This window comes from Centropristis striata, chromosome 3, assembly GCF_030273125.1.
Source record: "Centropristis striata isolate RG_2023a ecotype Rhode Island chromosome 3, C.striata_1.0, whole genome shotgun sequence".
Lineage (NCBI taxonomy): Eukaryota > Metazoa > Chordata > Actinopteri > Perciformes > Serranidae > Centropristis > Centropristis striata.
Window position 1 is genome coordinate 23,787,518 of NC_081519.1, and position 20,940 is coordinate 23,808,457.

Here is a 20,940-nt window from a genome sequence, read left to right on the forward strand (position 1 = left end):
CTCTGGGCTGTTTGGACCTAAAAATAACCAGATATGTGTCATTTTTCTGCAGAGTAACGCTGACTTCTTATTCTTTACTTAAAGCTGGAGTGGGCAGTTTTTTCTGTGAACTCTAACCCTCCTGCAGCTCTCCCTCTTCCTCCCTCTTCATGCAGTCACCTGCAAGTCATTTCAAGCATCCAGAGTGAGATCTCATTGCCTTCAGGTTTTCTTTGAAGCGACAAACTGATTCAATGCTTGAGCTGCAGAAACATGAACTTGAATTCTCTGCAGCCGTGAGGTTTTGGCTACAGTTAGCAGGAGGCTAAGCTATTTGCAACACTTTCTCTGAAACTCTTTCACTTTATTGACACCTTGTGTTTGATTGCATTCATCGTCAGACTTTGCAGTTGAAAGGTGTTTCCCTGCAGGGTGTTTGCAGTTGTTGTCCTTACACAGCAGCTGAGTTCTTGTGAGATCAGGTGGGAATCCCAGGATCACAGTATTGCAAATCCATCTCACCAGGCTCCAAGTAAAACCTTTGATTCAGTCAACAGCTGACGGAACAGAAATAGTCCGTCAGGTCAGGATTTAGATTAAAAGAAAGCAGCAGAGGTCCCCGTATTCTCCAAATGTGTTATAAATTGTTTGAAAAATACAATTATTTATTTCACATTTTATTTAAGTGTTTATTATTTGTTTAATCTTTTCTTATTCTTTATTATTATTACTGTCCTTATGCTTACAGTTGAATTGATTACTGTTTTGTGTGTTTTTACTTATTTTTTCTCTTCAAATTTTTTCCTTTTTATGCCTTTTTCTACTATTAATGCTATGTTGTATTGTGTTATATTTCAATTTATTTTTTGTGTTCTTTTTCTACTTGTTTAGTTAGCTACATGTTACTACAGTTTAATGACATCATGGTAACTTAAATAGCTGAAATCAAAGTTATTAATAATGTTTTACATGCACTGAAAACAATTTAAAAAAACATGTTGGGAGGAAAAATGGATTTCTGCCCAGTGATGAATTTAAAAAAAGCTTTAATTAAATGTTCATAATATTAGCACAATGTACTTAAAGTTTCATGATAATCCACAATACATATCTGTACTATTATATTATTGGAATATTATTAATAATTCATTTTGGTGTTGGTTAGGCTTGAGTTAATTTCAGCAATTTTATTTGCTGTTGAGTCGTTTAATGTAGCACTGAATCATAATATATTTTATAAACTCATCATGCATTAAATTAGGTTACAAGGTAAACATTCCTTATTCTTAATGTAATCTGAATGCATAAAATAACCAATAATTGAAGTAAAAAAGGTAGGGGTGGGCAATTCATTTTCCCAAGGGGCCACATTACCAATGCCACGAAGGTTGCAGGGGCCGGACCAAAACTCTGAACTAAATTCTGCTCAATATTAATTTCATCACTTTATAAAATACAGTAAATTATCTGGTTTTGAGCTGCTACTGATAGGAACACATGTTATGATAAGACTGTTAATGTGGAGTAAATCAAATATAGCAGTAAAAAGTAGTAAATACTCCAATCACTATATCACTTTTCCATTTATTTTAAACACAACTGTAAATGACCTTTAGTAAGGTTCCTATTTGTGTTTTTGCATTATTTAGCTTGTTTTTCATGTTTGTACATTTTCAAGGTGTTTTACAATGTTGTGATGCTTTTATTTTGAAAAGGTGCCGTCCAGTGTGAAACGGGTGCTTTCATTTTGAAAGGTAGTGACAGGAAATAACAGGTGGAACGGTTAAATGAAAAAACGAACGGTAAATAATAACTAGTGAGTCGTAATTCATATAAAATTGATATAAAATATCAAAAGGCTTCTATAGTGGCTGGCTGACAGGAAACAAGGTTTGTTAAAGTTTATTTTCTTCTGCCATATATATTAGTGGCTATATTTGTTGTCTTAACTATAGTAAAAGTGCTTGTTAGCTCTAGTGCTAATGCTAATGTTTGCTATTTTTTTTTCAAAATAAAAGCACTGCTGTTATATTGATTTCTAATTTCTGGGTAACCTCATGCGGGCTGGACAAGGACAGCCAACGGGCCCGATGTGGCCCGCGGGCCGCCCAATGCCCAGGTCTGTGTTAGAGGGATATAAGTATAAAGTAGAATGAAATTGAAATATTCGTATCAAGTTTCAAATTTGTACTAAACCAAAGTTATAAATAATGGTGTACATGCACTGAAAACAATAAAAAATATTTGGATTTGTGCCCAGTGATGCCAAAAATAAATAATAATGAAAAAAAACTTCCTGCCCCGCTTAAAATAAATACTCATATTATTAGCAAAATGTTCTTAAAGTTACATAATTAAAATAATTCACAATAGATAGTTTTACTACTATGTTATTGGATTATCATTAACAATTAATTTGAATGTTGGTTAGACTTGAGTTAATTTGAGCTATTTTATATGTTGAGGAGTTTAAAATGTAGCAATGAATCAAAATATTTTTTATAAACTCATCACACATTTAATAAGGTTACAAGGTAATCATTGTGTGTTCTTTATGCAATCTTAGTGTATACATTAACCATTAATTAAAGTAAAAAGAAGAATATATCCCTCTAAAATGTAGTGCATTAGTGTACTATTGACACTTTTAAGCGTTGCTTGAAAACCCACCTTTTTAAAAAAGCCTGTGCTGAATTTTTAATGTTGTTTGTATCTGTATGTAACTGTATGTGCTGTAGCACTTTGAGGTTGTTCTATACTGTAAAGTCCATTAGAAATAAAATGTATTATTATTATTATTATTATTATTATTAGTGTTATAGGGATATAAGTATAAAGTAGCATGAAATTGAAATATTCGTATCAAGTATCACATTTTTACTATTATATATATATAAGTTTCATTCCACCATTGATGCTGAAAAAAGTCGATGCAGATAAAAACTCACAATAAGCAAACCATCCACAACACCATGTTTCACACATAACATAAATATGACACACACACACACACTTCCAGCAGGTCTTGTGTTGGTTGTGTGTTGTGTTTCCTCGGTGGCGTCCTTGATTTGGTGGTTGACCGTTAACTGGCGACATGATTTACATCATCCGGCCGCCTTTTTAATCCAATCAGCTTTAAGGAATGAGTTGTTGGCTCAGCGTTTAATCCAATCACTTTTTTTAAATGAGTTGTTGCCGTCCAGAATCAATCAGGCCGGCCCACCTGGTAATCAAATCCAACACAATGATTTACCGTATGGCTGTGAAATATATTCAGCCTGTGTTCTGGCTCCGTTTTGTTCTCTGACTTCTTTCTTCTTCCTCCATGTTCCTCTCTGAGTTTCCTCCCTCTCCGTCCCTCTCTGTTGTGTTTTTATTCACACAGGCTCCATCTCTCTCTGTGGTTATTTCTTTTTGATTTCCTTATTCCTTATTTTGGAGACACTGATATGAAAGGTTGCTTTGGATGAGTCCACTGGAGGACGACATGTCGAGGAGTCAGGGCGTAATTTAGAGAATAAATTCTGGATTTTGTTCTTCAGTATCAATTGGTAAAGTAAGAAGAAAATAGACTAGAAAACCTCTTTTACCCCTGAGGTATGGGTCAATTTGACTCACAACATAACAGCAGGGTTAATATTCGTAAGACGCCACAGGAAACAGTGAAGGAGTCTGGTGAGCTAAATGTTTGTTGCGTCAGAACTTAATCAGCAAAAGTGTTTTGAAGAGCATCAACTCAATTTGTGCAATTGAGGGATTTTGCTGTTTCCATTCAGATGTTCTGAAGTGATAGTTCAAAAATATGCATTAATATGATCCAGTGACCTTCTGTTCATGTTATAAACTAAATATGTGCACTCAGCCAATAAAACATGGGCATCTCACCATGTTAACCAAACTAAAGTAACAATTATTCACTCCAATTATTAATGTTGAACAATGATAGCTCATGACTCACGTCCCTGCAGTCTGTCAGAGTGTCAGTGCAGCTGCAGCTGCTGACTGACAACAGAATTACTGTGTTAAAAATGACAGAGGGTCAGATTTATTAAAGATCTGCAGCCTTTTTTAGTCAACTAAAATGCTTACAAAAGTCTACGGCCTAGCACCTTAAACTTAATAAATGCTCATTATGACCTATTAGTGATGCTGGAAGGGTAATTTAGACTTAGAATTTTTTCTCTTTTTTTTAGCCAACAATATCTCTCTTGTTAGTAAAGCTTGCCGACCCGTGGGCTAGAAAGTAAAATTGTGTTCATCCTAAAGGTCCTCACCAAGGTTTTGTGCAGCAAAAAAAACAATGAGGGATGAATGTGTTTGTGTCTTTATATATTGCTTGCTTATTTGTGATAAAGATTCGTCTTAAATTTAAATGTTGCTCTGTTTTACTGAATTTGCTCACAGGTATCTGCACATTGTGAAGATATTGTTTCACAACTCTTCTCTGGAGTCGAACAACCTAGTCGTATCCTTAAAAAAATTTGGGAGTAAGCTTATTTTTTAGACACGAGTCCCCATAAAGTGACTGTGGAAACATTGTCCCCACAACATCAGTAATACAAGAACAACACACACTTGTACTTCTGTCTTTGTGGGGACACTCGTTTACATGATGCATTCCCGACCCCCTTCCTCTTACATTCATGACTAAATCCCTGACCCCTGAACCCTCAAATCAAGTCTGAATTCTCAAACAGCCTTTGAAGGAGTGAGGTCAGCTAAAATGTTCTCACTTCCAAAAATGTCCTCACTTCCAAAAATGTCCTCACTCAGCTGATTAAAAGCTTGTTTCGGTCCTCACTATGTATGAAGTACAAGAACACACACACACACACAGGCTCTCAGTGCTGACCTCATGCATGGCTGATTCATGGCTTATTCCCCCGAGTCCATTTCTACAAGGACAGGTCCATAGGGATGTTAAGTGTGTGTGTGTGTGTGTGTGTGTGTGTGTGTGTGTGCTTCATCATGTATGACTGTCAAAGGGTGGGTGGGGGGGGTAGTAGGCCACATTTTAACCCCATGCCGAAGCATCTGAAGGAGCTTCAATAATTCATATGTTCTGTATTTGCATTTCTCTCTCTCTCTCTCTCACACACACACACACACACACACACACACACACACACACACACACACACAGCCCGGTGAAAGAGTAAATGCATCCTTTCAAATACATGCACTCAACCAAGCACACACACACACACACTCCAGTGCACACACATGCCCAAGTGGTCCAACACACTGATACACACATACACACACACACACATGCCCACACATGGTGTTTAAAGCACACACAGACACACAACCACTTGACCTACGCTGTGAAGAAACAAATTCATCTGAAAACGATGAAACACTCGTGTTGACAAGCGATTCAGTCTCGTACCAGGTGGTCTTATAAAGCATCGCCTGTCATTCATCCTTTATATCACTCTTTCTCTCCGCCCACCTCTCATCAACTTCCTGTTTCTCAGGTGGTCTCTCTGTGAAGCTAAAGCAGCCTCCCGTGTGTGTGTGTGTGTGTGTGTGTGTGTGTGTGTGTGTGAGAGAGTGTGTGGCGTCGTCATGAGACGCGGCTCATCTTGCGTGCCAGACTGCCTGCATCACATTTGTGACCTACTTTGGCTCTCAGTGTGTATTTTTCATGAGATGCTGAAGATGCTGCGTGCAAATGGAGACGCATGCATACTGTAGGATCCATACACACACACACACACACACACACACACACACACACACACACACACACACACATACATGCACAGATGTTTTTATATGAAGCAACACATATTCATACACACCTTTTATTTATTCATCTGCAGACCGTATGCTGCTGAGGAGGTTGGCATAGAGACAGATGCCTGAGCCACTTCACTCACACACACACACACACACACACACACACACACACATGCAAAGATGTACATTTCATGACACACACACTTGCACAGATTGTTTTTGTTGTTTAGTATGCAGCAGCGGCTGGAGCCTCATTTGCCGTTTCCCTCTCTGTTTTGGAGAGTTTGGGGTAAAAGGAAATGCTTAAGTATCATCACGCTTGAGTGGCATTTCCATGGCCAAGAGCTTATTTAATTCAGCCCCCTAAGCTTTTTAAACAGAGTTCCCAATTAATTTTTAAATTACTGCGCTGGCTTGTTGACTAGCTTCTGACACTTGAGAAATTATGTTAATTTCCACACCTCTCACTGCGCCGCGCTCCGGCTCGCTCCTGCTGCTCACGATGTTGAATCAATGAAATGCCTTGTAGGCCTCGTGGCTACAGAGCCAAACACTCTGTACAACCAGGACCGCTTCTGACTGCAAATCACACACACGCCTTCTCGAGCTCGGTGCCTTGGCAGCTCTTGACTACGCCCACTAATGCAAATGAGTGAACACAGTGTTTGTTACTGTATTTGCTGGGACCTTTACTTCAGATTTCACTGTTTAACCTTTTTGGAGTTTTGGGCTTTTTTGGCCATTTTTGACTCTTCCTCATCCTGTCTGTATATAACTCTTAAAAAAATGTTTACCATGACATGCTGGTAGCTTTTTTTTTCAAGCACAACCTCCTCTCTATCATCTGATCATTATTGTTTCACTTTGACATACTGGATCAACATTTTCAACACAAAAAACAAACATAAAAACATAAAATCTGATTTTGAAAATGCTGTTTCTTTTACTTTCAAGGAGATTGAAAGATTAGATAAGATAAGACTTTATTTATCCAGCAGCAGGGAAATGTAGTCAGCTGTTTGACCGATTTGCAAGCTGTTTACTATTTATGCTGATCCTCAAAAGCAGCTACTCCTCCACCTGAGTAATCATTACATCACAAATCTAAAGTGTTCATCCTTGCAAAATAGAAGAAAATAGACTCAAAGTGTTTAATAGGGGTGAAACGCGAGTTTATTGATTAAGAGGTTTATGCAGAACAATGTAGAAAAAATATGAATCTGTAAAAAATCGCTTTTTTTTGGAAGTGGACATTTTCAGCCTTAAGGGCCTGAAAGGGTTGTCTAAAAATGCATCAAAATCGATTTTGTTCTTAATCTTTGACACATCCAAGGCTGTGATAAAAAACAGTGTCCCACACAAAAATTATGTGTTGTAGGAAAAATAACTACATTTTTGTGTTGTTGTTTTTTTCATAAAAATCATCAGTAACCATTTAAAGGGTTAAAATGCCAAAAATGTTTAAACATTTGATAGTTTTGAGCAGGGCAAAAGTTGTTTAAGAGGTTTATGCAAAAAAATAATAATAGAAAAAATATTAATCTGTACAGTTTTATCACGTTTCTTTTGGAAGTAGACATTTCCAGCCTTAAGGGCCTGAAAGGGTAGTAAATTAAAGTGGGCACAAAGGGTTAAAACAGAAGCAGATCTGTTTAGCGGGACACGTGCTTATCTGGCTGCTGACAATGTGTATTTCATTTGAGACAAACTGTCACAGAGACGCTCGTTAGACGACTAAAACTGTTGGTATGAAGTCAGAATGTGAAGTGGGAGAAACAAATGTTGACAATGTACATCAGCAGAGACGCTCCATGAGCTTTTCTTTCTTTCATCTGACGTCCCCACGTGTCCAACTGTGTTCTGTCCTATTTTCTGCATCTGCTGAGTCACATTCATCAACACTTATTGGCTCTGAAATGTCTTGTTTTATTAATGTGTTGGATGTGGGACTGTTGCTGCATCTGTTCAAGTTCAGCAAAGACAAAACCCTGAAATGTTCAAATGTGCTGCACATAACAGACTCATGCACAGTAGAGGTGTGAATCAGCAGAGCTTCACTGCTAAAAATGTTTCTGAATGAAACAGAAAAAAAATACATGAAACAGAAAAAAAGACAAACTTGTTCTACCTAACTTCCCGACACAATGTCCTAACGCACAATTTCTAAATATTTTCTGGTAATTTTGACTTTTTCTTGTAATTTTGACTTTTTTCTGGTAATTGTACTTTTTTTCTTGTAATTTTGACCTTTTTATTAATTTCTACTTTTTTTTCTTGTAAGAGCTGATATCGAGACATTTGCCATGGTTTTCTTGATAATGATTTTGGTTATTATCAATATTATCTAGATATCAGCTCTTATATTAAACTCTTATCAGCTATTTTTGTTGTTATCTTTATATTTGTCTAAAAGTATGTACATTTAGTTGAACCAGGCATTAAAATGAACAAGAAATTGAAGAAAACAAGGGTCTAATAATTTTTTCCATCACTATATGTCGTCCCAAAAAATGTGTTATCATGACAGGCCTAATTATAACCCATAAAGTAAGAGAAAGTGAAGATAAGAATATGAAATGTTGTTGTATGAGGCCTGATGTGTGTATAAAAACATAATCCTCACAGTTATCTGATCTTCTCTCTCTCTCTCTGCCTCCCTCAGAAACAGGACGCCCCGTCGACTCCTCGCTCCGCCCCTCACCCAGCCTCCCCTCGCCCCTCTCTCAGCTCCAGGGCTCTCCAAAGGTTCCTCTCCGGGTTCTCCAAAGGGTTCTCTGTGGTGTTCTGGACAGCTCCATACGCCTCGGGGCCTCGGACCTTCATGCGTCTCCCAGCAGCAGAGTCCACCCACACCTCCACCCACCACACCACCACCACCACCACCATGAGCTGTGAGCAGGAGTTTGGAGACGGAGCCATGGGGGTCACGCTCACACTGCGCCTGCTCATGCACGGGAAGGTGAGCAGAGAAACGAGGCTAGAGATGATGTGGAGTCTTACTATTGCAACAAATCCCATGTGCAGAGCAAAACCAACTGCATGTGTGTGTTATGGCTTCTTCCTCCATTTTTGTTTAAGAAAAAGAAACACAAAAAAGAGACAAAATCATCAAAAAGACACAAAATGACCAGAAAAGACGTTCAATTACCCAAACAAGACACAAACTTACCAAAAAGGATACAAAATTACAAAAAGACACAAAATTAACAGAAGAGATGTTAAATTACCAAAACAAGACACAAAATTACCAAAAAAGGACACAAAATTACAAAAAAAAGACACAAAATTACCAGAAAAAAAAACATTAAATTACCAAAACAAGACACAAGCTTAACAAAAAGGATACAAAATTACCAAAAAAAAAGACACACAATTACAAAACGACACAAAATTACCAGAAAAGATGTTAAATTACCAAAACAAGACACAAAATTACCAAAAAGGACACAAAATTACCAGAAAAGATGTTAAATTACCAAAAAAAAGACATAAAATGACCCCCGATAAGAGAAAAAATATGGGGAAAAAAAAGACCAAAAAAGGAACAAAGTGGCCAAAAAAAGCCATAGAATACAAAAAAAGGCCTTAACTGTTTCACCAGCAGAGCAGTGTTGGTGTCCTGTATCATTTTTACTGCCAACAAATCCCATGTGCAGAGCAAAACCAACAGCATGTGTGTGTTATAGCTCCTTCCTCCATTTTTGTTCAAAACACACACACACTGCAGTTTATTCTGTCACACACACATACACACACACACACCGTCCTGCTCCCACAAATACTCTCTGCAGCACCAACTGTGGATTAATCTGCACTGAAAATAGTTCCAAACAAACACACCACGTCCTCCTGTTGGTTTGAAGTGACCAGCTGTTTTAAGGAAATTACTTAACCTTTCTTTTTTTATTATTCAATTTCTCACACATTTTTAAATATTTACACGTTCAGTAGGAACCAAAGGGCTCAGAGCTACAGAGCAGTTTGACTCAGCAGATGTAGACTCTACTTGCCAGATTTGCTTCCAAAAAAGCAGATTTTGGTTTGACAAAAGACACTGCTTTTGTTTTCAAAAGAGAGTCCAGTCTCCCCTCAAAAACACGTGGAAACAAAAGTAAATTTCCTGAAACCAGGAAGGTTTCTGCCCTAAATCTAGCTCAGTGGTTTTGTACCGAAATCCACAGAAACTGCAGCTTTTTTACAGCAGTGAACTGTAAGTGTCTGTATAATGACATGTGATGCTCTGCTCTGTCCCCAGTATTGCTGCAGGGTTTTAAAAGGTAGTAAAAGGTAGTAAATTAAATTAGCCAAAAATAAGGCCATTATTTTTAAAAAAGTATTACATTTTCGAAGGCCTCAAGTGCCAGCAGCAGCACCGCAACGGGACCCACAGACAGCAGACTCAGAAACAAAAACAGAAACAGAAACAAAAACAGAAGAATCCTTATTCTCCTTTACAATAAATTAGAATGTGTGAGAGGCACCAAATTTAGGCTTTTAGGGCAAAAACTTATACCACCCCCCTACTTTGTTTGGGTCCCGCCATCATAGTCTCAGAAAATCCTGTGGGAAACACTGGTTCTAAAGCTTGTTTTGCAGTCGAGTGTCATTTTCTATACTTTATAAATTGCATTCAAATTGAATCAGTTACTTTATTATCAGTTACCCCCGACACTAAGTTAAAAAGGTTTCCACTACAGTTGCAGATCAGTGTCGTGTTGGTATTAAAAAATATTCTGAAGGTATTAAAAAAAGCTATTAAAACTTAAGTATTTCTGTATATGGCACCGTGAGCCGCCTAACGCTGATAGGAGCCTATGGGTTGTGCTGACAGCCGGTCTGTTCTGTCGTTCAGGTTGGAGATCTGGTTGTTTTAATACAGAGAGAGTTCCTGATGAGCTGAACAGAACAACTGTTTGAATATTTGTCCTCTGACATTTTCTTTTTGTATTTTCTCCACAGGAAGTTGGAAGCATCATCGGAAAGGTGAGTTTAAATGTTATACTTTCTGTCCTCTACCCTGCATTAAGAGATCCAGATTCTCTCTTATTATTATTATCTACTTATTATCTAATATCTCGGTTCACTGCACCCAAAGACAAATGTTGGAATATTAGGCCATTAAAATCATCGTCCTACCAGAAGGGATTTATCTGTCCAACATTATGTATTTTACATTGGAACAAATTAAAGCACAGTGCAGATGATCGTGTCCATGTAAGAATAAATCCGCCCCATCTCTGAACTGTTGGAAAATCCTCCCATCTTCACTCTTTGGTTTGCTAAAATTGGCATGCCGCTCAAGATAACGTTCAATATAATCCTGCTACAACGATGTAAAGTTGCCATGAAATATGAATTAATAGTGTGTAAAATTTCCAGTCAAGCCGTGTCATTCCAATCTGTACTTACTGAAAAGGAGCGGCTCTCCAGGGATGCGAGTCAATTTCACTGTGGACGTGTTAAATAAACCCCCTGTAGGATTTTTTTTCCAAATATATCCCAGCCAAGTGAAGTGTGATAATGACCGCTGCCCTCGCTGCACGTTCTCTCACCCTGATTGAGTCTGATTCCCCTCCTCATCACTTCCACTGTGGGCTCTATTAGCTTGCAGTGTCTGACATTAAGATGGCATGAAAATTACATCACTGTGTTTTTTACTTCTGCTCGGGTCGTGTCAGTCTGCAGCTGCACCACAGGAGCTGCTCTCCAGGGATTCCTGCTGCTTTAAACAGGCGGTGGAGCAGAACTGATGCTCACTAAACTCTATCTGCCTCCAACAGACTCCAGTCAAACTGAGATAATATTAGACGGTTCCGTCCGGCTTAAACATGACAAACAAACATGATTACTTTTTTAAGTGTTGATTCATCACAGGAGCACATTTCTTCATGTTTGGTAAACTCCTGTGTCACATTCGTGTCATTAGAAACCTGTTAGCAGCAGAGAAACTGTGAGCTGAGCTGCTCGGGGGCTTCCCGCCGGCTGCTGAATCACTCACCTGGAGTTCTGCAGATAATACTGCTGCACTCGTCTTCCAGTTGGAGCCTGTTTCTCTGACAATAGCAGCTGGTTTCTCCCCAGTGGAAATACAGAATATAATAACTTCGGTAACCCTTCAGTTTAGGGCTCCTTAAATTCCAAATAACTTTAAAATCATTTCATAGTAACTTATTCCTGGAGAGAACCATGTACTGTAGTAGAAATCCAGGTCCAGACTTCTGGTGGAGACACAGGAGCATTTTAAACACACTGCAGCTCACAGAACTCTTGTTTGAACAAGAAGTTATCTAATTGTCCTGAATTCTTTCTATTATTGCTACCAAATTATAAAGAACTTTCCAGGAAAAATTTTGTAGGCTAACCAACACAGTCCGAACAGTCTGAACAGACCGACAGGGCGAGCAGTGTTGCGACTTTGTCTCAATATTTAGACTACCGGTATTCAGACCCTTTGGAGACTCTTTGTCTCTATATTTAGACTATTCAGACCCCCTGGAGACTCTTTGTCTCTATATTTAGACTATTCAGACCCTCTAGAGATGCTTTGCCTCTATATTTAGACTATTCAGACCCTCTAGAGACTCTTTGCCTCTATATTTAGACTATTCAGACCCTCTAGAGACTCTTTGTCTCTATATTTAGACTATTCAGACCCTCTGGTGACTCTTTGTCTCCATATTTAGACTTTTCAGACCCTCTGGAGACTCTTTGTCTCTATATTTAGACTATTCAGACCCTCTAGAGACTCTTTGTCTCTATATTTAGACTATTCAGACCCTCTAGAGACTCTTTGTCTCTATATTTAGACTATTCAGACCCTCTAGAGACTCTTTGTCTCTATATTTAGACTATTCAGACCCTCTAGAGACTCTTTGTGTCTATTTTTCAGACTATTCAGACCCTCTAGAGACTCTTTGTCTCTATATTTAGACTATAAAGGAATTAGCGACAAATCTAGGGACTTTTTCTGGTGTTACTGGAGACTTTTGGAGACTCGTTACTCTTCTTAACGAGTAGCAGGCCCTGTCCCAGAGCACTCACAAGCGGCCCAGTCCTCCTGCAGCAGTCTCAGATGTTAACCCCTCAGCGTCCAGTCTGCACCAGTCTGCAAATGAATCACGCATGGGCGAAGTCGCCGCCTCAACCATATCCAATCAGCATCGACTAGTTAGTAGCAGCTCAAAAAATTACCTGCCCGAGGCAGGTATCAGCATGAAGTGGGATTTTTATTATGTCCCTTTTCCCAAAAAGATATCATGGCGTGGTTGGTACCAGTGGAGTAGTTTTTAGTTAGTAGATTTTTCCTGGTTTCCAAAGACTGTTCTCTATGAAATATGAGATAATTGGTCCTTTTTTTAAAACAAAGTGTTTTTTAAAATGTGTCTACCAATTTGGTGAAGATTTATTTTACTAGTATGATGCATCTGTTTTCACTATTTTAGAGGCTTTAATGAAAACACTTTGTAAACTCTCAGAACAGTTTAGAGGTGAGTGACATCGTGCAGTAAAAAGATTCAGATTTGTGTTTCTCGTCTCTCCACAGAAAGGAGAAACCGTGAAGAGAATACGAGAAGAGGTAAGACTCGCCGCCCGTCCCCGTCCTGCACATTCTCTCATCTCTGTCTCCTGTTTATCCATGACAGCCCTTCACATGCAGCTCACATGCATAATGTTAATTACTGCAGAATCAGGAGGCTGTGCAGGGCTGCAAATCCACAGCAAAACTGTGGAAAAACAGGGAGCATGGGCACAGTTTGTGGCAGTAAAGTCATCTGTATCCAACATGATTATACATTCAGCTGGTGCTGTAATTATGCTTTACATAAAAGAGTGCTTTCATCTGAATCTTCACCACTGATTTCAACAACAACACAAACATGTCAGGAGAGCAGAAACATGTCTCTCTGCATGATTCCCATCATATCTGCCTATTTTTAGGATGCAACTTAAATATCTGAAGGTGTATTTTGTATTTCGGCCACCCGCTGTGATGTTAGCCGTGTTGACGTTTACATCTTTAGCTGTCTCGGCTGTCAGCAGCCGCTAAAATGGAAGCACGACTCGGAGCTGTGAGTCTGCAGCTTCCCTATGGAATATCTGTCCTCTCCACGTTCCCATCTCTTCAAGGAAACACAGATGCAAATGGAGAGAGAGAGACATACACAAAGTGAGACTGAGGTAGAGAGCCAGAAGGACCTTCAGGGAGACAAGAAGAGAGAGAGGAGAAGAAGAAGAGAGACACAGAAAGAGAAAGAGAAAGAGCTTTTAAATGACAGAAGGACTCAGTGGAGGAAGAGACGAACTGGAGGGACAACGTGAGGTTCCTCCTTTCCTTCTTCGTTTCGTCGGATAAAGGGGGGAAATATTTGCTGAAAAGTATTAAAACATGAATGATAACCTAAAAGACTTTTAAAGCAAAGTCAGAGTCATCTGTGGAACCACAGATTGTGTCCTCAGACACCAAAAAACATCTGTCAGAAGCTGATTGTGCTGCTGGTCTCTAGCTCACGTTTCTGGTACTTGGAAGGAAAAAAGGTTGCACATTTATGGGCTAAATTCTTCAACAATCTCACAGAAAATGTGTGAGATAGCCGGCAACAATACATGCTGTCCTCATGATTTTTTGTGTTTGTATGAATAGAAACATTTTAGAGCATAAACAACATGTTTTAAACAACAATCATGATTATTTAGTCTTTATTTTCACAGCGACATTGCACAATTAAAAGTATGTGCAGTGGAATTAGCTTGTAGTTAATTTACATCATGACTTTACCATGTAAAAAACATGCACATGTTCTGCTACAATCTGACACCGTGCAGCTGCAGCAGCTTGTTTAGAGCTTGAACGGCTAAAAATCACAACATCATCAGCAAACATCTGGATGCAAACATCTGGACATACTGGAGGAACATCAGAATATATATCTGAATCTAAATATGAATCAGTAATACTTTATTGATCCCGGGGGAGATTGCTTTGTTACAGTTGCTGCTGTATAAGAATAGTATAGAAAGGAATTCTGCAAATAAAATAAAAGGTAAAAAAAGCAACTAAACTAAATATACAACAATATAAAATACAAATGCAACAAGTCTAAATTAAATAAAAAAAATTACAAATAGAAATAAGATTGAAATATGGAAATATAGACATAAGTTGAAGTAAATAGAGATATGTACAAATATGTATATATGTAACAAAAGTGTGACAAATTGACTTATTGCACATAATTTATATCTAAAGTCCATTTTGCACAGATCAATTATTATGTAGGCCTGTCACAATAACACATTTTTTAGGACGATATATTTTCCATCACAATTAATGATAGTATTGTTGAGTACATCCTTTTTTCAATCTCAAGAATATTAAACATTGGAATTGAAATGTGGAAAAAAAGCAAACATCCTAGATAAATAAAACATAAATAAATAAAGTACAATCATAACAATAAAATAGACTCTCTGGCTCTGTTAACAGAAATTGCACTGAGATAAATATTATATTATTTTATATTATAAATTATATATAAACAGCTTTATCAGATATTTTTTGGGCAGTTCCTACTGCCTGTCAAACATTTGCAGTATTACTAAATTACAGTGTGTATGTGCAGCAGCAGCATGTGTTGACTTAGCGACCTCCGTTTGTTTACAACAAGCACTGGACACTGTGTACAGTTAGCATGCCGGTTTCTTTACAATAAGCGGAGGACGCTGTGCAGTTAGCGACGGCGGCCACAGTTGTTGTGTAGCTACTGAGCTGAACAGTGAAATCCAAAATGTTCCCACACTGGCTTTGGCACCAATTCCTTTTATTTCACCAAACTTTCTGGAGTTGTGCAATTATGAGTCCACAAAAAATCATGTCCATTTTTATATATTGAACAATAAGTCGATATAGTAGCAATTGTCACAGGCCTATTATTATGAATAAAGTTATGGACCATGTGGTCACAGCTGCTGACTGTGAATTAAGTGACTGTGGCCTGTTGACTGTCTGATACTCTGAGGGACGCATTAAAAATTTGCTTGATCATAAATCTAACAAATTTGTTCCTAAAACAGACCCTTGAGGAACTCCAACTGTACAACTGTCACATGTAACGTGTTTAAAACAGCACTCATGTCACATTTCATAGAAAAATCAACAAATCACGCTGCAGAAGTCTTCCTAAGAAATCAGAACAAAACACACATTTAACATTCATTAAAAGGTAGCAAATGTTTCATTATTGACTCTTTGCTCTGCTCTCAGGAGGAGTGAGTGCAGGATTCATCATCTGAATCGTCCTCTCCACGTTCACTGAATTAATGTTTCTGCATTAGTGTTATCAGACACTAAACATGCTGCCACATCGACCTGTATTTGATTCAAACTGATACATATTGATGCAGGTGATGAGTGCTGCTACCTTCTTCTCATTCCTCTTTCTCTGCTGGAACAACTCTACATCTGTAATCAGGCGGCTCGCTGCAGCCGTATGAATACTTAAACATGCGATCTATAACTTCAAATGTGCCGCGTTCATCTCTCTGAATACAGAACATCAGGGGCTCGTTAATGTATGCCACACCTGACGGGAATGCCAGTGAGATATACGTTTGAAGAGCTGCAAGCTGGAGAGCGTCCGTAAAGCTGCTTCATCCTCGTCCAAACATGCAGATGGAGACGGGAAGTCAATGAATGATGGAGAAATGTATCAGCTCATATTACGCTGGAGAAACAAGGAGGAGGTGTAATGTCACCAGAACCTTATTGTTATGTTGCAGCCCTGAGTCCAGCATCCTGTGTGTCTGAGCTGCAGCAGCTTAAAGCTAATGTGAGGAAATATTAAATTCAGGTTTTCTTTAAGTGTGCAGTGTGGCTGAAAATAGGTCAGAGAACTGCTTCCGGTGTGTTTCAACAAGAAAACAATACTCCACTGTGACTTAATGAGCCTAAATTTACTCAGTTTAGTTCCCTGCTTGCCTGGAAAAATGTTAAATAATAACCCACAAATACATTACATTCTGCAGGGAGAAATCATTTTGGAAATGTGTGTCCTCAGAGAAATAGTAATAGAGAGAGAGAGAGATTTTTTTACTTTTAAAGTGCCACCAAAAATGAACCATGAATGAAGCAGAGTTTAGGAGAATCAGGAGAACATCCAGCTGAGATTCTTTCATACAAAGACAAAAGGAAAATACTGTAAGGTGATATTTGAATATGCTTAATAAGGTATTAGAGTTATTTCGCATTTAATCTGTTTGGTTCTGTTCAAACTAACAACCAGACACATCAGGATTTTTATGAAAGGTGATTTATATAATTGTTAATATTAATTGAAAAGCGTTTACATAGAATGCATGAACAAAAACAGAAATAAAACTATCTTCATTAGCGATATGATTTAATAAATATCAGTTAAGTCACTGAATGAGGAAACACAATGGTGTTTGAGCCTCTGGTACTGATGAAAGCTTTTATATTTAGCTTTACGAACTGCGTCTGTGCTGACATTTACAGGAGGAAAATCACAAGTTTCATTGCTCAACATTAGAGATCTTTACATTTACTGATGATCCTTCTGTTAGTGTGTGTCTATAATCCTGTCAGACTTGTTAAGAAACATGATAACTGACGTGTAAACAGTTAAGTTTTCCTTTATAAACTGGACCTACGATGAACCTGCTCATTCATTCTGCTGCATGTGAGATGAACACATAACATTAAACTCTGTCCCACTGTAGCATTTAACTCCATCAGTAACGGTAAAATACTGAGAAGACAACTCTCCGTGTCCTCTCCTCTGTTATCCAGCCATTACAACAAATGCGTCATATCACCTTCTGTTTCATTTCGCATGTATTTTTGCACCTTTTCTGGAAGCATACAGACAATTAAAGATCAGAGCAGTACCACCGTCAAACTGTGGGGGCAGTGTGGCAATATTAAACTTTTTTAATGATCTCAGATCATCGCAATCTGCAGCGCTGCCTGAGCTAAGTGGAACATTGTTACGACCTCGTCTGTCGTCTACACAAGTGGTTCCCAACCGGGGGGCCGACCCCCCCAGGGGGGCGCCAAAGGTCCACGGGGGGTCGCGAAGCCCTCTATATTTTAAGGGGTGTAATAAATGTGTTAAATATAGATGAGTCAGCATTAAATTCATTAGAGTGACAAAAACAACTAAATAAGGGCTACATTAAACGTTTATTAATTTATTTAAATAAAAAACCTATAGAAAACTACGGAGCCCCCCAGGGGACACGGGGGAAAAAAAAAAGATGGGTGAAAAAAAAAAAAAAATGATGGGTGAAAAAAAAAAAAGGGACGGACTTTTGCGAGATCCCGAGATACTTTTGCGAGATCCCGAGATAGTTTTGCGAGATCCTGAGATACTTTTGCGAGATCCCGAGATACTTTTGCAAGATCCTGAGATACTTTTGCGAGATCCCGAGATACTGACGAAAGAAGAGGAGCAATGGAGGAGCGATATTCGCCTATTTTCCGGCCATCTAACTGGAATAGCGTCACGAAAACCGCACCAATTTCCCCCAGGATGGTTTTATTTTGTACAGAAAACTAAGACTGACATTTCACAGGCTTGATCAACTCCCCAAAATCAGCGAGTCTGGCGAAAGATTAAAGTAACCGGGCCGAATATACGTCCTAGTGCCCAACGGCAGCCAGAGTGCTTAGGGACCGTCGCAAAAGTGCAACGTCTTTCTTTTCTATTTTTAATAACTCACTGGAAATTCATCTAATAAACACCAAACGACTTCTGATGTGTTCATGAACTCACTGTGGACTTCCCACACCCTTTATTTTCAATACACACCTTTTCAATTCCTTTTATTCAGTGTGTACAATATTTAAGCCTTTTATTTTGTAATAGCTCTCTTGTTTTTATAGATATCAACACCAAACCACTTCTGATGTGTTCATGAATTCATTGTGGATTCCCCACATCCTTTATTGTCGTAAAACAAACACTTTAAATTTCAGATACCATTCCTTCCAGTGTGTCACCAATCATAAGACATCTGTAAGACAATGAATAAAAATGTAAGTTACGTATTTAATTACTGTGCAGCCCAATTTATATATGACTATGTTCAACAAAAGACAAAGACTGTTCTTAGTATTTTAACTCCTCACTATTGCTTGCTATAGTTGTTCTCGATTTTCTGTTTTGGAAAGCATCACGAGCTGATGGTCAAGTACAGATGCATACTTGTGGCTGTAGTAATCATATTTTTGTTTATTCACTTTGCTTTAACAGCTTGCAATTAATGCTAAACTACCTGAAAGGTTGTATGTGTCATGCTTGAATGACAATTTGCATGCTTGACCTGAATTAACAGCAGCAATTTTGAAGAAAAAGAACAGTGAAGTCAAAATAAAAAATGAGAAATGTAAAGAAATGAATGATGTCTAAGAATCTAAGAAGTAAGGGTTTTAAAGGAAAGCAAGAAGCTGTGGAAGCTTCATAGTGAGTTCATGAACACATCAGAAGTGTTTTGAAGTCGATATGTAGAAAAACAAGTGAGTTATTAAAAAATAAAAGCCTTAAGTATGAATAGAATATACATGCTTATTGCTCCTTATATCTAAACAACTTGTAAAGGTTTTGCTTGAAACTAAAGGGTTGTGACTGATTCAAACAGCTATCAAATAAGAAAGGCCTTATATATGAAAGAACTATACACACATATTTAGGGTTGCAAAGGGGCGGAAAATTTCCGGTAAATTTCCATGGGAAGTTAAGCTTGGGAATTTTGGAAATATTCCATATATATTATATATATATAATATATATATATATATTATGTTTTATATATATATATATATATATATATATATATATATATATATATATATATATATATATATATATATATATATATTATATATTCCATAATGGGAATTATGGGAATTTATGAGAACTAATTGGGAATATATTATATACAAGCATAAATATAAGCGAAAGTCATAAGAAAACATCCATACAAAATGTTTTCAACAGATATTTCGACAGATTTATTTGTAAGTAGAGTAGAACACGTTCTAATTACTTGTTTCATGGATGAACAAAAACAGGAGTGTTGGGTTCAATATCATCCATCCCCTAACCCCACTCATTCAAAAATGCCCCCCCCCCCATCCAAAAATCTCCACAAAGTCCCATTCAAAATGTTAAATGAAAAATGCCACTCTTTCTCCAAAACGTTCCATTAAACATGCAAATCTTCCTTCAAGCAATCCTCTGCATTTTTGCTCAGTCAGTAGACTCTTCCTGCTCCTCATCAACATCCAACAACATGTCCCCTTCCGCAACATCCAACTCTGAGTCTTCCTCTTCAGTGTCACTTTCCAGCCTTGTTGAGGATGGCTCTGTGTCAGGCTCAAAGAGCCTTAGGTTTGCGCGAATGCCAACCAGCTTTTCCACTCTCACATTTGTGAGCCTGTTGCGAACCTTTGTGTGGGTTAGGGTTTGATTGAGGAATGGTATGGATATTCAAGTGTATTTGAATGGCATATGTTTGTTTTAGTCAAGATTATGCTAAAATATACTTTCCTCAACTATATTTAAGTTCCCTAAGAAGAGCCAACCTTCAATTTTGAAAATTCCCAGTTTATTCCCATAAATTCCCGTTAATTCCCATTAATTCCCGTTAATTCCCTTAAATTCCCATGGAAAGTTTCCGTCTTTGAAAATTCCGGGAATTTTGCAACCCTACACATATTACTTGTGCCTTTAAAAAAGGGGGTTTATTGAAAATAAAGGGTTGTGGGAAATCCACAATGAGTTCATGAACACATCAGAAGTGGTTTAGTGTTGATATCTATAAAATCAAGTGAGCTATTACAAAATAAAAGCCTAAGATATGAAATAATTATATATACTGATTACTTATGCCTTTTAAAAAAATTGAAAGAGTTTTTAATGACAATAAAGGGTTGTGGGAAATCCACAATGAATTCATGAACACATCAGAAGTGGTTTGGTGTTGATATCTATAAAAACAAGAGAGCTATTACAAAATAAAAGGCTTAAATATTGTACACACTGAATAAAAGGAATTGAAAAGGTGTGTATTGAAAATAAAGGGTGTGGGAAGTCCACAGTGAGTTCATGAACACATCAGAAGTCGTTTGGTGTTTATTAGATGAATTTCCAGTGAGTTATTAAAAATAGAAAAGAAAGACGTTGCACTTTTGCGACG

At 37.8% G+C, this 20,940-nt stretch overlaps 1 protein-coding gene across 1 annotated transcript in view; it reads left to right on the top strand.

Annotated features, from left to right (window-relative positions):
- The window catches only part of pcbp4 (poly(rC) binding protein 4), a 185,081-nt gene that overhangs the window by 83,812 nt on the left and 80,329 nt on the right, over positions 1-20,940 (top strand). Inside the window, exons 3-5 of the mRNA XM_059328417.1 lie at positions 8,387-8,683; positions 10,684-10,707; positions 13,268-13,300. Coding sequence (XP_059184400.1) covers positions 8,546-8,683; positions 10,684-10,707; positions 13,268-13,300 — 195 coding nt within the window. The 5' untranslated portion in view covers positions 8,387-8,545. The remainder of the gene's footprint in view (positions 1-8,386; positions 8,684-10,683; positions 10,708-13,267; positions 13,301-20,940) is intronic.